At 50.6% G+C, this 16,133-nt stretch overlaps 1 protein-coding gene and 1 long non-coding RNA gene across 4 annotated transcripts in view; one reads left to right on the forward strand and one right to left on the reverse strand.

Annotated features, from left to right (window-relative positions):
- The window catches only part of BTK (Bruton tyrosine kinase), a 29,465-nt gene that overhangs the window by 7,840 nt on the left and 5,492 nt on the right, over positions 1 to 16,133 (forward strand). For all 3 annotated transcript variants that reach the window (XM_038416864.2, XM_043492696.1, XM_038416863.2), the window contains 11 exons: positions 5,126 to 5,317; positions 6,141 to 6,239; positions 7,198 to 7,266; positions 8,523 to 8,604; positions 11,497 to 11,625; positions 11,793 to 11,857; positions 12,559 to 12,740; positions 13,328 to 13,390; positions 14,189 to 14,243; positions 15,121 to 15,203; positions 15,376 to 15,503. In XM_038416864.2, coding sequence (XP_038272792.1) covers positions 5,177 to 5,317; positions 6,141 to 6,239; positions 7,198 to 7,266; positions 8,523 to 8,604; positions 11,497 to 11,625; positions 11,793 to 11,857; positions 12,559 to 12,740; positions 13,328 to 13,390; positions 14,189 to 14,243; positions 15,121 to 15,203; positions 15,376 to 15,503 — 1,096 coding nt within the window. In that variant the 5' untranslated portion in view covers positions 5,126 to 5,176. The remainder of the gene's footprint in view (positions 1 to 5,125; positions 5,318 to 6,140; positions 6,240 to 7,197; positions 7,267 to 8,522; positions 8,605 to 11,496; positions 11,626 to 11,792; positions 11,858 to 12,558; positions 12,741 to 13,327; positions 13,391 to 14,188; positions 14,244 to 15,120; positions 15,204 to 15,375; positions 15,504 to 16,133) is intronic.
- Positions 1,015 to 15,986, reverse strand: LOC122455884. The gene is made up of 3 exons (XR_006274389.1): positions 15,353 to 15,986; positions 8,044 to 8,050; positions 1,015 to 1,031 (listed from the first exon to the last, which is right to left on the reverse strand). It is a non-coding gene; the product is annotated as an uncharacterized LOC122455884 (long non-coding RNA).

The following is a 16,133-nucleotide window of genomic DNA, read 5'->3' on the forward strand; positions in this document are numbered from 1 at the left end:
TGCTCTTTGATAATTGGAACGTAGAAACTGCCTCAACAGACCAGGCAAATTGTAGAGGTACCGGATCCTGTCTCTGGCAGTGTCCTCTGCATGATGTTTCAGATAAAGGCAACCCCCCCCCCACATTTGAATGTATCTGTGTGCTCAGTTGTGCAATGCTGTATGTGGGAAGAAAAATTCCTTCTGGACAACTTTTGACAGCCTTTACACCAAGGACTAGACTCTGCTGTGTACCATTGACTATGATGGGGTTTTTGTCATTGACTTCAGTGGCAGCAGGACTAAGCCTTAAAGCATGAGGACTGGTAAGCTTGTAACTTCAGAACATCTTGTGGAACTGCAAATGTTACTCCTGTGCATCATAAATTGTGTTTTAGAATCTTACTGAATTAGTTTTATAATACCCTGCAGCAGTGAGTTTCACAGGTTAATGCTTCCCTTGTGCAAAAAAGTCTGCCCTTGTATCTGTATGGAATGTGTTGCCTTCCTTGCTCTTATAGGAGGGAGAAGGGAAGGGGAGTTCTCCACTGGCCTGCTCTGAACCATTCATTATTGCCTGTTTCTCCAGCAAATCACTTCTGACTCTTCTCCCTCCAAATTAATAGGCCATGGCCCCACCTATAAGAGAGCTGCTTGTAACAGTGGCTTAAAACAATTTTAGTCTGTTTTTGGATCAGGGCTTTTGTCCCTTGCCATTAGCATCTCTCCTTTCATTATATGTATCTCTGTAATTACTGAGCCCTGCAAAGTGCTCTGGGATACAGTTTGCACCGCAGGAAAAGAATTAGACAAAATAAAGCTGTATCCTTTTTTTAAAAAGGATTATTTAGAGCATCCTCATGCTATCGTTAGTGTGGAGCATTCTGCAAGAGGGAAAACAGAAGTGATCTTCACATCAAGTGAAATGAACATCACACGTGGCTCACAGGCATCCAGTGCTAATGATGTTAAACGGGCTAAGTCTTGGGTATGTTGAAATGGGCATAGCCAAGCAGCATTTTAGAGTAACTAACTGAGATTTCCATATGTGACTGTCCAGGCTGTGAGCTAGACTTAGCCAGATTTTGGGGTCATTTTGTGGGCCTTCCATACTAGGGCAAAAGTCATGCAAATGTTATAGCATCTAGGCTGCAAACTATTCCATATGTGGGAAGTATGTAGTTATTAGGGTTGTGGATTAATCACAGTTAACTGACACAATTAACTCAAAAATTTAATCATGATTAAAAAAATTAATCTTGATTGATCGCAGTTTTAACTGCACTGTTAAACAATAGAATACCAATTGAAATATATTAAATATTTTGGATGTTTTTCTACATTTTCATATATATTGTATTCTGTGTTGTAACTGAAATCAAAGTGTATATAATTCTTGATTACAAATATTTACACTGTAAAAGATAAACAGAAAAATAGCATTTTTCAATTCACCTCATACAAGTACTGTAGTGCACTCTCGGTGTGGTGAAAGTGCAACTTACAAATGTAGATTTTTTTTTGTTACATAACTGCACTCAAAAACAAAACAAAGTCCACTCAGTCCTACTTCTTGTTCAGCCAATCGCTAAGACAAACAAGTTTGTTTACATTTACAGGAGATAATGCTGCCCTCTTCTTATTTACAATGTCACCTGAAAGTGAGAATAGGCATTTGCATGGCACTTTGTAAGCTGGCATTGCAAGGTATTTACATGCCAGATACGCTAAAGATTCATGTGTCCCTTCATGCTTCAACCACCATTCCAGGGGACATGCGTCCATGCTGATAACGGGTTCTGCTCGATAACAATCCAAAGCAGTGTGGACCAATACATGTTCATTTTTATTATCTGAGTCAGGTGCCAAAAGCAGAAGGTTAATTTTCTTTCTTGATGGTTCAGATTCTGTAGTTTCCTCATTGGAGTGTTGCTCTTTTAAGACTTTTGAAAGCATGCTCCACACCTCATCTTTGCCAGATATGCTAAACATTCGTATGACCCTTCATGCTTCGGCTACCATTCCAGAGGGCATGCATCCATGCTGATGACACTCGTTAAAAAAATAATGCATTAATTAAATTTGTGACTGAACTCCCAGGAGGAGAATTGTGTGTCCCCTGTGCTGTTTTACCGGCATTCTGCCATTTATTTCATGTTATAGCAGTCTCTATAGATGATGACCCAGGACATGTTCATTTTAAGAACACTTTCACTGCAGATTTGACAAAACGCAAAGAAGGTACCAATGTGAGATTTCTAAAGATAGCTACAGCACTCGACCCAAGGTTTAAGAATCTGAAATGCCTTCCAAAATCTGAGAGGGATGAGGTGTGGAGCATGCTTTCAAAAGTCTTAAAAGAGCAACACTCCAATGAGGAAACTACAGAACCTGAACCACCAAGAAAGAAAATTAACCTTCTGCTTTTGGCACCTGTCTCAGATAATAAAAATGAACATGCATCGGCCCACACTGTTTTGGATTGTTATCGAGCAGAACCCATTATCAGCATGGACACATGTCCCCTGGAATGGTGGTTGAAGCATGAAGGGACATATGAATCTTTAGCGTATCTGGCACATAAATATCTTGTGACGCTGGCTACAACAGTGCCATGGGAACTCCTGTTCTCACTTTCAGGTGACATTGTAAACAAGAAGCAGGCAGCGTTATCTCCTGCAAATGTAAACAAAGTTGTTTGTCTGAGCGATTGGCTGAACAAGAAGTAGGTCTGAGTGGACGTGTAGGTGCTAAAGTTTTATATTGTTTTATTTTTGAATGCAGTTTTTTTTACATAATTCTACATTTGTAAATTCAACTTTCATGATAAAGAGATTGCACGACAGTACTGTATGAGGTGAATTGAAAAATACTGTTTCTTTTGTGTTTTTACAATGCAAGTACTTGTAATCAAAAATAAATATAAAGTGAGCACTGTACACTTGGTATTCTGTGTTGTAACTGAAATCAATATATTTTAAAAATGTAGAAAACATCCAAACATATTTAAATAAATGGTTTTCTATTATTGTTTAACAGTGCAATTAATCGCGATTAATTTTTTTAATTGCTTGACAGCCCTAGTAGTTATATAGTTGTATTTCCAAAATATGACCACGTAGAGCATGATTTGCAAACCCATGAGCGTACGATTAACGTGTATTGCCAGGGAGAGCCCCTGGATCCACGCTGCAAAGTTCAGGTCCATTTTGGATTTCCAGTACTTATAAATGCAGCAAGGGGTTTGAATCTAGAGCTTTGATTTGGGCCCATTTCTACCTGGATCTGTTCACCAGGACACTAAAAAGAATTGCTCTGCTGCTGTTAGGGCTGGATGGAGTGGATGCTTTTTTGAACCAAAGTTCTGATCTTCAGATCCAGCTAAGCTGTGGTCAGAAAAGGGCCTGCACTAACAGTGGCTTCATAGGCCTGCACACAGCCAGTACACCTGCCTCAGTTTCCCTTCCATTTGCCCATAGCTAGGAATATCGTCTCTCTCAATGTCCAATTCAAAGGCTCACCTCTGGGCATAACGTGTGCCTGTACAGTAATCCTGACAAAACCATTGTCTCCAAACCCCAAAGCACAGCAGGTACAAACACAGCAGTTTTCCTATTCCCGCTTCCAGGGCCATCACTTCCAGGTCACCCTCCTGAGAGTCCAGTCTGTTCCCAGTTCCTTTGCCCTTGTTCCAGGGCCCCACTCGCCAGGCCAACCACCAGGTCATTCTGTCCCACGACTGTGCAATCACAGCCAAGTCTATTCTCCCTCAAGAGAGCTCCCTGCAGGGCTCCACTCAGCCCTCTCTGCCTCTCTCCCCTTCTCTTGGGATCCGCCCTACAGCAATTTGGGTTCAGCTTGCTCTGCCTAGGGGCCTCTAAAGGAAGAATCTGGGCCAGTGCTCCTCTACAGCACCCTGGGCCAGCTCTCCTCACCGTAGTTCTGTCTCCCAGGTCTCCTGTAGCTCTGTCCCAGTAACACTTGCCACTGCTCCTCGCTACCTCTGTCAGTTCTCCCTTACTGCTTCCTGACTCTTTCACAGGCCGCTCACTCCAGCTCTTCCTGTCTCCTTCCCTAGGGCCAGGGTGCCCTCTTTTAAGCCCAGTTGGGAGGCATTTGACTGACCAGTCACAGTTGCACAAACTTCTTCCTCATAAAGGGGCCAGGGCCAATCGACAATCACTTCCACATTCTTCCAGGCCCCAGGGCTGTCAGGGACCAGGTCTGTTGTAAATTACAGCAGCCTTGGGGCTGTTCTAACTCCCAGCTGGTAATAGATCCTAAGTTAAGTCAATTGGAAGCCCCAGAGCGCTCCAGCCTTGCCCACTCCCCGAGGCACATGCCTACGGCATCCCCTATACTAAGGATAGTGGGGGAGGTGGGGTAAAGCTACTCAGTTAGTAGCTTTATGGCCTCCTTGTTCAGGAGCCAGATGCTAGCTGCAAACCTCCAAGATATCATCACATGGCAATCAGCCATGTAACTCCCCAGAAATATCACCCACATTTGAATCATGAAGAAACAGGACAAATGAATTCCCCCCTGCCAACACACACACAAATACACACACACACACACTTTTTGAGGTTTCTTGTATGTCACTGATAAGAGTCAGCTATGTCTCCACTGGCTGATTTCAGATGGGGTTTTCCTTTCTTTCCCTCCTTTTCGAGCCAGCGTGTCGGAGGTTAGCCTGTGACAGCCTGAGGATGTTCCCAGCAACAGCATTAGGGATCTGACCGGAGCTGAAACTGCTCAGATACCATCATATCTTTCTTGGTCATTATTGGGACTCAGCAATAAAAAAAAAAATCAGCAGTAAAACAGGAAACTGAAAGATAAAGATCAAGTGTGTAAATTACTCCCCCTTCCCTTTGTGTCTTTGTGACCATGTATCCAGCAATTAACATCTCCAGCTTGCTCAGATCCCAGTCCAACTGGGTGCACAATGCCAGTCTGGGATCTCGCTCTGCCTTCCCCAGGTGACAGTGTGAGCTAACAGAGCACCAGCATCCATGATGTCCCATTGACTTCAATGACAATTGTGGAACTGGACTGTGGGCAAAGGTCTAGAACTCTACATGATGATCTGGCAGTATCTGGTAGGCTGCTCACTGCCTGGCTGGTCTCTGCTTTGCTTTGGCAGCGGCAGCCCAGCAAGCGTGGTGCGGAGGAAGAAAAGGAAGAGGAGGAAGGCATGGCCTCCACTATCCTGGAAAGCATCTTCCTGAAGCGCTCGCAGCAGAAGAAGAAAACCTCTCCTCTCAACTTCAAGAAGCGTCTCTTTCTCCTGACGGAAAACAAGCTCTCCTACTATGAGTACGACTTTGAGCGTGGGGTGAGTCCCAGGGCCTAGAGCAAAGCAGGGGACATTGCTAATGGGGCAAGGGAGGCTCTGCAGAAGGCTTAGCCCCACCAGGGTCTGATCCCCTGCTGGAGACACAGAAACACTCTTTCCCTGGGTCAAGCAATGACTCCCAGTTGCAGTGGGCCAGGAGTGCGGAAGGTGCTCGGAGGAATAGAGGTGAGGGGGAAGGGAAGTGTATGGGTCTGAGGTTTGATCTAGTCACTGTGAATGTCCAGCTCTGTCAATACATCCTGTTCAGGCAGAGTCTGGGGTAACAGTCCAGGCTGGTGTCTAGAGATTAACCTTGCAGCCAGCTTGGGTGCAAATCAGACTCCAAGCTTACTGGCTGGCCCCTTTCTCTCTGTAAATTGGGAACCCCCTCCTCCTCCTCCTAAATTCTGGGAAAGTTTGGATCCCAGATGCTGATCCACACCCAAACTTTGCAGTTCACATCCCTCTCTAGTGCCATGGGGCTGCAACAAAGTCTAGGAGCTTACAGCTGCCTTCCCTGTTTACCAGGGTAAAAGAGCATGTGCCCTGCCAGGCATTTATTCCTAGAGCAGTTTCTCAGGAGACTGCCAATACGCTCGGAGCCCAGCATCCCAGGATCTCCAGGGGAACCTGCTGGTACCTTGTGATGGCTCCAGGAACTGCTGGAGAGGAGTATTAGGCTCTGGGCTAAATCCTGCCCTCGGATGCTGAAGTCAGTGGGAGTTACGTGTAGGGGTCTGGGGGCAGTGTCTGTGCTGAATTCTGATCATGGGGGTCTAGTCTCCCTCCCCCCGCAATTCCTTTCCCTTGTTCTCTTTTGCAGCGACGAGGCAGTAAGAAGGGGTCTGTGGACATAGAGAAAATCACCTGTGTGGAGACGGTGGTTCCTGAGAATAATCCTCCCCTGGAGCGGCAGGTGCCAGTAAGAAAGGGACATGTCCCCATTGCTGACATTGCCCCCTTCCTCCCATCCTCCCATCCCCAGCGCTTCCTTCCAGCCCAACTGTCCCTGGCAGGAACACAGGCCGACGGCAGCCCTTCTCCCAATCATACCTGCAGGGTGTGCCCAGCCCCTGTGGGGAGATTCCTGTCCCAGTTCTTGCTGGAAACGGAGTTGAGTCCTATGTCAGCCCCCAGGAACTGGCTGCAGTTCCTCTGGGGAATTAAGGTGGGAGCTTCTGGCTGCAGGCCCCTTGAGAATTAGTGGGCAAGGCCTTTTCCAGTCCCCTCAGGGCATTGATGGGGGGTTCCCTGATTCAGTTCCTCAGGGCATGGGGGAGGTTCCCACTCCATTTCCAGATGGGCATTTGGAGGTTGCACTCTAGTCATCTGGGTACACTGGCCCCCACTGTATGGCTGTTAGCCCTGTTGCTCTGTCATTTCAGATGGCATGTTAGGTAGAGCATACACCAGAAGCAAGTACTGGTGTAGGGGGTAACTGCTGGCTGTTTTCCCAATCTCATGGGCCTCTCCCAGCCCTGATGCCTGGGTAGCAGAGGTAGGGGAGCAGGCTTTGGGTTTGTCTGTCTACTGTTAGCTCCCATGCTGGCACAGAGGCCTCATTCTGAGATCCCTTGATGCCTGGGCGATGGGCAGGCTGCAGAATGGATGCGGCTCTGTGTGCTCTGACATTCCAGAGGGTGGCGAAAGGCTGTAGCAGATTAAGATCTCAAATCCCCAAAGACCGGGGAGCTGCCCATATTACAAAGCCCTGATATCCAGAGCCACAGAGCACACAGCAAATTCAATATACAGCACCAATCTGTGGAGCCAACAGGACACTGTGCACATCAAAGCTAAGGGGCTGTCACTTGGGTACTGCAGGCACTGATAGCAATTCTCCTGACTATAAATCCACCTTCTCTGGCTGTTTCTTGCAGAGAAAGGGGGAAGATTATAATGAGATGGAGCAGATCTCGATCATAGAGCGGTTCCCGTACCCCTTCCAGGTGAGTCACTCTTCCCCTCAGCTTCCACTGGGGCTGGCTGCAATGAGCTCGGACTTGCTTTGCATGAGGAGAAGGTAGCAGGGATGGGATGCGGGGGTAGGACCAGTGTTCCTATGCTTTGCTGTACTGGGATCACACGCAGGGTGCTGAGCTTAATCCACTTTGAAAGTGGGGTAAGCTAACCAGGAACACTGTGCTCGTACTCCAGAATCAGAGGACCCACACAGGGCGCTAATCTGGGATAGCTATTGTGCTTTGCATTTGCACCCAACCTGAATCTGAATTAACTGTCAAGTGTAGACAAGCCCTTAGTCTCTCTGTCCCTCAACTTCCCATCTGTACCATGGGGATAATGGGACTGCCCTACCTCACAGGGGTGTTGTGAGGGTAAATACATTAAGGGACTGGGAGGTGCTCAGACACTGAGGTGTTGGGGACCAAATAAAGACTAGATGTTGATGTGAAACCGGTGGGTATGTACTTGGCACAGCTCAGCCTGCTGCCACCTGCGCTACTGCGGCAACACTATTTATACTCACTCTAGCGCAACAAGCTCATACCCCCCAGCTCATAGTGCGGATGAAGCCTTAGTTTCTATTACATAGTGTTGCTTATACCGTAACTTTCTCTCAGTTTTACTGTGCTGGCTGTAATGTGGTAGGTACATTCGTGTCTGAGTCAGGGTGAATATCAGGGCCTAAGATGCACCATTTGAATCCAGATCCAAACTTCCCCCAAATTTCAGATCCAGTGTTTTGGTTCTACCCACAAGAGAACCTGGAGTCTGCTGCAGAGTTTGGATCTGGGGGTGTTCAGATCTGCGGATTTGGTTCAGGCCCATCTCCAATATCTTGGTTGGCTGGTTTTCTGGATTCTAGTTCTGGAGACTTAAAAGACATTTTGCTCTTTGTGGACTGAATTCTGTATGCATTTCCCCTCCTTAGCCCATCTCTGATCCAGTCATAATCTGCAACTGGGCCCCATAAGATCCCTGCACATTCTCTGCTTGTCTGAGTCCTGTTTGGTGAACAAAGCCGCCCCTGAAATATTGAAAGTCAAAGGAGGAAGTGGAAAGTCTTGGGGGAGGGGGCTTATTTATAACCTCCTGGTCACAGTCTCATAAGCACAGCCAAGGGGCCAGAACAAAATTAAAGGGGTTATGCTCTGCAGCAAAAGGTTAAAGGCCCCAGTCCCCACCTTCTCCCTAAAGAGATTCCCTGGATGCTATGGAGAGCATAAATCTGTATGTCCCACAGGTGGTATATGATGAAGGGCCCCTCTACGTCTTCTCCCCGACAGAGGAGTTACGCAAACGCTGGATCCACCAGCTGAAGAATGGTGAGTCTCTGGCTTTACAATGACACCTTTTTAAAAATCTTGCACGGGGCAAGGCAGGTATCAGTATTCCGCCCAAATCCAGTGGCTACTGATGGGACAATGACATCAGCTTTGGGCTAGAATCATCATCATTTAATTTGAGCTGGGACCATATTGCAATGATGCAGTGTAGCAGGGCTGTAACACTTGTGGCCAGCTGAAATCTGATGGAGCTGTGTGTGTGGGTGTGGGCTTGTGTGTGAGAGGGGAGATTAGCTGTCTGAAATGACACAGGGAAGTTCACACATGCAAGCCGGAAGGATGTCAGTCTGATAACGGGGAAGTCAGTTATTGCATGACAACCCCCATCTTCTTAAACAGCAGGCATGTAGCAAAGCCTGTAGCTCAGATCAGCTCTTCAGCTGGGTGACAGTGCTGTGTTCCCACTACTCTGCCCTGGATCCTACCCCTTGCTTCCACTCTGTTTGGCAGCATGCCCCGGTCTCCCCATTGACCATACCCTTGCAATGACTGTGCCTTCAGCTCACCACCCTGCAGCCCTTAATGTCACTCCTCAGCAGCCGCTGCTCTCGGAGGCCAAACTCAGCCCAGAATAACAGAGCTCTGGTTGCCCATCAGGTGCCACAGGAACCCAGGGATGCTGCTAGAGAATATGTGGACTGGCCGGTCCTGGCTCCTGGGAGAGGATGGGTGTCTCTCCAGTGCGGGATGGTGCTGTGCTGCAGTACAGTGCTGGAGAACCACCTGTGACAGTTTGCCATGACAGTCATGGAAACTTGCATGTGGGGACATCGGTGCCCTGACACCTAGTAATGAGGACAGAACAGCTGATTTCGTACCTAGTCCTGGGGGGGTCTCTGAATCGCGAGAGGCTCCTGAACAGGCAGATGAAGAGAGACCCGCACAAGGAGAGAGTGAAATTGGTATTTCCAGTGCCACCACACAGAATGTAGCAGCTTCCTCTGCCCTGGGTGTGTCTCCAGATCCAGCGCTGACCTTCCTCAGCACACAGGAGTTTCCAGCTGCAGGGCTGGAGTGGGCGAATTTGGGAGAAAAGGGGCAGCTTTAGGAATTAACCACCCATAGTCGCTTTCCCCACAGCAGTTCTTTGGAAAGGCAACAGGCCAGTGCAGTGCCAGCTGTGCAAGGAGAGTGATGGCTTTACAGGGTTCGAGCTGGGGGCCCACTTCTCCTCTCCCTTGCTCTGGGCTAAAGGAGGAAGGGGCCTGCTGGAGGCAATATGTAATTACACAGAGTCAGGCCCACAGTGCGATTGTGCAGCAGCTGGCTATGAGCCGCTCTCATTGCTGCATAATCACGTCCTTGGGATGTTTGGCTCATCAGAGCAAAACGCTGAAACTTCCCAGCCTGTCTGTGCATTTCTCTTTTAATGCATGGACATCGCACCAGCCCAGCCTCTTGCTGCTGGACGCCTGGAGCCAGAACCTCAGGCCTGGCCATTTGGCATCTGGAACCCTTCAGGGAAGGGGAACCACAAACATGGCTGTAAGTATGTCGGCCCTGCAGTTAAATACCCTCACTGCCCGTGTCAACTAGGGGGATGTTTAATGCAGTGTAGACATTTGGGCTGGAGTCTGCACTCTGGGACCCTTTTCCAGCCCGAGACAAAACATCTACACCACAGTTAAAAAGCCTCATAGCCTGAGTCCCATGAGCCCGGCTCAGCTGACATGAGCCTACAGTGGGTGTTTAATTGCAGCATGTGCATGCCTTTTATGGTTCCCTGACCCTCCGGTCACTGGACACAGGCCTGGTACTGAAGAACATCATAGAGCAGCCTTAGGGCTGCCCTGAACTGTGCTGACTGTCACAGCCCCAAAGGAGTTGTCCTAGCAGCCTGGGATTGCAGATGTGCAAGGGTGTTCCAGCCACACTCATTTCTCTCAGCCATCCCCCGAAGCTAGGGGCTTTGAGGACAATGCTGTGCTGGCTTCACTCCCCTGCAGGATCCTTCTGCACAAGGAGAGTCCACAGCTGGACAATAAAGCCAGCTGTCTGGTTTCTATTCCTGGGGCAATGCAAAGCAGGCTTACTGGGGTTGAGCATATGGTTTTTAATGTCTTCCTCCCTCTTGTCTTTCCAGCACAGCTACTGAAGTATCACTAGCGTTGCCACCCACTCAGATCCACCACCAACTCCCTAAGCACACTGGGGGGTACGAGGTGCTATGGTCACAGAGCTGTCCTAAAACCCCCTCACAATTCCCTTTGTCTGGTCCGGGCTTGTCCACTGGAGCCTCTGATTTCAGGACCATTAGAAAGCCAGGACTTGCCAAACCTCAGCAGGCCAAGGTGCATCCTGCTGGAGAGCAGGCCTGTCTCACCCCTGTCTAAACCAGTCAGAGGGAAAAGGCACCCGAAGGAGAGGACGAATGACTGAACAGTAAACAAGTCAATCCCCATTGCCTGAAGGCCTGGGGGAGGGCTGAAGGTTTCAGGTAATGGGGGATTGAGTTATTGGGCCAGCAGGCTTTGATGTCTGTGTTCGGGGTCCCCTGGTGATAAAAAGCCAGCTGGTTTCCCATAGACTCTGCAGCTCTGTCTAGGAACTCTGCAGCTTCGGTCAAACCCTGCGGGACAGATCCAGCCTTTGGATAACTGAGAGTTATGGGCTTTGGCTAGCCAGGACACTCAGATGTCCCAGTACTGTGTGTAAGAGCAAGGCCTTGATAGAAAAGAGATAGTTAGGTGCAACTGTGATTCAAGAGGGGGGCATTGAGTGAAGAGCTGACGTGAGTTACTAAGGAGCCTCCCATCCTTTTCATCTGATTGTTTATTAATTGTATTCTGGGAGCACCTAGGAGGTGAAGCTTTTACCCCTTGTGGAGGGGGCATCGCCCATTGTACAAACAGGCTTTCTCTCCTGCTGCAGTGATTCGTTACAACAACGACCTGGTGCAGAAATACCACCCCTGCTTCTGGATTGACGGCCAGTACCTATGCTGCTCTCAGACAGCCAAAAATGCCATGGGTTGCCAGGTCCTGGAGAGCAGGAATGGAAGTAAGACACCACCTTCCACCCCCAGCCGGTCCTCCATTCTTCTTCTCTGTGCTTTGGTTCCTCACCCCGTCTCTGGAAGGCAGGTCCGGATCACCTTCCAAGCATCTCACCACTCACTGACCCTGATGAGTTTTTCAGCTTCTTTTGCTTCGTTTCTTATCTTAAAGGTTTAAAGACCGGATCTCATCGCAAGACAAAGAAGCCTCTTCCCCCGACCCCTGAGGAGGATCAGGTATGAGAGAAGTGGCTGGGGTCGGTACTTGTCAGGGGGTGGACTGTCTCCTTGGAGAGCAGTGGGGGCCTGGAGCCAGCCACCCCTTTCCTAAAGCATTTCAGAACAGGTGGTTCCAGGATCACCAGGTGTGCCAGCCTGCTGAGCTCTTAGCTCCATCCAGAGAGGCCAGCAGAAAGGCTCTCCTGTTCCAGGCTCCTGATGCTGGCAGGCTAGGGAAGTCTGAGAGAGCTCAAGCAGAACCCCAAGGAGGAGGGCTGTAGAGCCCCTTTGGCAAGGGAAGGAGTTTGAGCCTAGGGGGGCAAGGAAAAGGCCTGGAGGATGGTTGCACCAGAGAGGCTCTGGGGCCACAGTGGAATTGGCAAGGCCTCCCTGCTGAGAGGAAACTGGGAGCCTGGGGAGAGCTGAAGCCCTGAGCAAAGGAAGGCTTAGAGCCTGGACAGGCCAGAGGAACTGTACATATTTCGTAAGGACTTGATGAATGAGACCCCAAGAGGGGACATGTTGGTTTAACCTGTTCCTGGGTGCAGGTGAGTGCACTGGGGAAACATGCAGGGGGAGCTGAGGTGGGGCAAAGGCAGTGCCAGGCCCAGGGTGGCATGCTCAGGGACCCAACCCTACAACAGCACTCTGTACTGCATGCGGTGAGGGGCAGGACGCTGGGCCCTCACTGTGTTCTGTGTTTCCCCCACCCTGGAAAGATGATGATGAAGCCGTTGCCCCCCGAGCCGTCTCCCAGCACTGCGAGTGAGCTGAAAAAGGTGGTGGCGCTGTACGACTACCAGCCGATGAACGCCCAGGACCTGCAGCTGCAGAAGGGAGAGGAGTACTTCATCCTGGAGGAGAGTAACCTGCCCTGGTGGAGAGCTCGGGACAAGAACGGGTAAGAGCCCTGGCGTGGATAATGTGGGGGAGGGACCTGTACACTCACAATCCTGCAAGCACTTACCCCCTCCTGAGGGCACTGTCAGAGCACATGTGCGCCTATGTACCCCTGCACGCAACTAGGTCCCCCACACATCGGTGTGCCTCCCTTAGAATGGTGCAGGAGCCAATGGGGAACTGTCCCCTCTCCCAGCATCCTGCTGACTGAAAGCTAAATGTAGGCAGCCTGTGCGCCCTGCAGACACGTGCTGGCAGAGTCTGTGCTGGGGACAGACCCCTCTGGGTGGGGTCACCCAGGGCCTGCTGCAGCTCCATGGCGCAGGCTAACAGTCTGTGCCAGCGTCAGGGAGGGAGAGGCAGCTCATTCACTTGGTTCAGAGGAAGGAGGAGGACTGCAATGGGCTGGCTGTGCATGCCCTTGGTACCGGTCTGATCCAAAACCCACCGGAGTCCATGGAGAGACACTCTTTGGCCAGTGGGCTTTAGTCTCTCCATGGCCATTTTCCACCAGGATTTCTGGGCAGGAATCGTGGGTCTCCCTGCGCTCCCTAAGGAGAGGCTTATGGATTCTCTCTTCTCCTGTAGGAAGCAAGGTTACATTCCCAATAACTACGTCACTGAAGCCAAGAATTCCTTGGAGATTTTTGAGTGAGTATGAGAAGCCGTGAGGCCAGCTGGGGATTTGGGCTTCATTGGGACCTCTCTTTATTAAGTAGTAGAGTTCAGCTTTTAACATCAGAGCCTCCTCTGCCCCACAGATGGGGTGGGGGGGGCTGGCTCTGCCACTCCCACCCCCTCCGCCCCACACAGGGTGTGTAGGGGGCTGGCTCTGCCCCAGAGCCTTTTGTCACAGGCCTGCTTTTGTCACAGGCCTGCTTGAGGATACAGCACTGGAATGTGGGGCTGGAGAACGGTGACTGCCTCTCGCACAACCAGGCCCTTGCATAGGGTGACCATATTTCTTAAAGTAAAAACAGGACAGCCTGGGGCTCACCTGAGGGCCCTCCCCCTACACAGGACTCACAAGAGCCGCCCTCCCCACACTGCCGGTGGCTGGGGCTGACTGGCCGAGCTTCTTCGCGCCACCAGCAGCAGGGCTGGGGCTAACCTCCTGAGCTCCATGCCATCCGGGGTTCAGCTCTGAAAGCAGCAGTGCCTGCCAGCAGCAAATTTCTCTGCTCTCCTGCTGGCGGGCACCGCTGCCTTCAGCTGACCCCCCAGGCAGCAGCTGCTGCTCTCCTGCTCTGCCTTGCAGCCAGGACAAATGCACAGTTTTGGTGAAAAAGTAGGGACAGCTGGGACAGAGCTGAAAAATGGAACTGTCTCGGCCAAAACAGGACATATGGTTATCCTACCTCTGTGTCACCACTGAGCTGTGTGTTCGCCCCCACAGTGCCTCCTATCCAGGGGCCTCTCCCTGATCATGACCATGTTCTCTTGTTCCAGGTGGTATTCAAAAAACATAACCCGGAGCCAAGCCGAGCAACTCTTGAAGCAGGAGGTGACTGTGACTTCAGTAAAAATAAGCAACCTAGCTCTGGTGGGAGCCTTTCTCCACTGCAGTCCTTGCTGGGCTCTTCTCAGAGCCCAGACCCGATTCCTCCAGCAAGGAAAGCCAGGGGTCACCTCCAAAGCATGTTCTCCCTGCTCTGGGTCTTGCCCTCTGAAACCCAGCAGTACACAGGAAAGCTGTCGTGTTCGTCTAGGAGCAGTGGAGCCTCGCTGTCATGCCAGCTGAAAGAATCAGAGAAGTGCTGGCGCTGGCTTGGCTAGTGGTGCCATTTCAATAGGAGTTAACATCATCTTGAGGCTGGGCCAGATCCCCAGCTCATGTTGATCACAGTAGCTCCATCAAAGTCTGTGGGGTTGTGTCACTTTACAGCAGCCAAGGATCTGGCCCGATGTGCATAGACTATAAAGCTGCTGCCTCCTTTCAGCTAGGCAGGGGTATGTTCCTAACACTAGGAGGCAGAGTAGAGCCTGCTGTGGAATGGCTCTGCCAATCAGGCGGAGACGAATGGTCCCTGAGGGCTGCTTTGCAGAGTCCACTAGCCCCAGCCAAGCCCGGGTGGGATGGCCAAGGCCAAGAATCCAGTCAGAAGACAAAGCAAAATGAACCCAATCTACTCTATCCTGAGGGTGAGGGAGAGCCTGTGCTGGGCTCCCCATTTGATTGTGGAGACGCTGCCCTCTTTTCACCCCCCTCTGGTGAGCCAGCCCCTCAGGACCCAGTTCACTTTAACCCTTGCCTGCCCGCTCCCCCGTGGAATGAGTGTGTGTGTGCGGGGGGGTGTTTTTGGATTGTCTGGTTCCATCCCTTGTCTCCTCACAGACATCCAGCCCTGTCCTCCATGCTGAATCCCCTCTCTCTGTTTCAGGGGAAAGAAGGAGGCTACATTGTCCGAGATTCTACCAGCAAGACTGGAAAATACACAGTCTCTGTGTTTGCCAAGTCCATCGGGTGAGCACCATCCGAGGCTGTTTTCCTTTCATTAGGCACAGTATGGGCAACTAGCTTGTTTCTGTCCCATTGCTGCCCCCGTCTCTGATGCCCACTTTCCAGGCCCACCTCCCTTGCTAGCTGGCACCCCCCACCCCCCAGTCACTGACTCGGAGTGTGATCAATTCTGCAGGGACCTGCAAGGAGTGATCCGCCATTACGTGGTGTGCTCCACGCCCCAGAATCAGTATTACCTGGCAGAAAAGCACCTCTTCAACACCATCCCGGAGCTCATCATGTACCATCAGCACAATGCTGCCGGTGAGTACGCAAGGGGAAAGAGGACACGGGCAGAGCAGACTCCTGTCAGGGTCCCATACCCTACACAGGCTCTGCATCTCCCTCTCCAGCAATGGGACCGGAAGGGGCAGAAAGCTCCCCTATCCAGCTGACCTCTGGCCAGCAGGACCCAAGGGAGAAACAGTTCATGGCATGATTTCCCCACTTCCTATCGCTGGGGTCCCTAGAAGAACAGAAGTCTACAGGCATGATAAGCAACCACCTCTCAAAGAGGGGGCAGCAATTCAGAGGAGGGTGAAACAGTCCAAGCAAAGACAAGATGAAACTCCCGCTTTGCATTCAGCGGCACTACTGTGCGCAGAACTAGCATGCAGGGGTTGGTGTAGCTCCCAATAGCAGGGTGCCGTCCCAGAGCACCCCTTTGTGGCACATCAAGACCCTGCTGGCATGCTCCCTCTTCTCCTTGGATTCAGAAATAAACTGCTCACATCCAGAGTTTGAAACAGATTTGGTGTAATGAGAATCCTGCAAAAGAGATTCTGCTTAGAGTCAGGGTCTTCCCAGCCCTCCTTAGAGCTGAGAGGACTTCCTGTCAGGCTCCTCCCTCTTGGCCCAGGACACCCACTGCCCTCTTTGTTGGGCTGTGCTCCT

This window comes from Dermochelys coriacea, chromosome 9 (genome assembly GCF_009764565.3).
Source record: "Dermochelys coriacea isolate rDerCor1 chromosome 9, rDerCor1.pri.v4, whole genome shotgun sequence".
Lineage (NCBI taxonomy): Eukaryota > Metazoa > Chordata > Testudines > Dermochelyidae > Dermochelys > Dermochelys coriacea.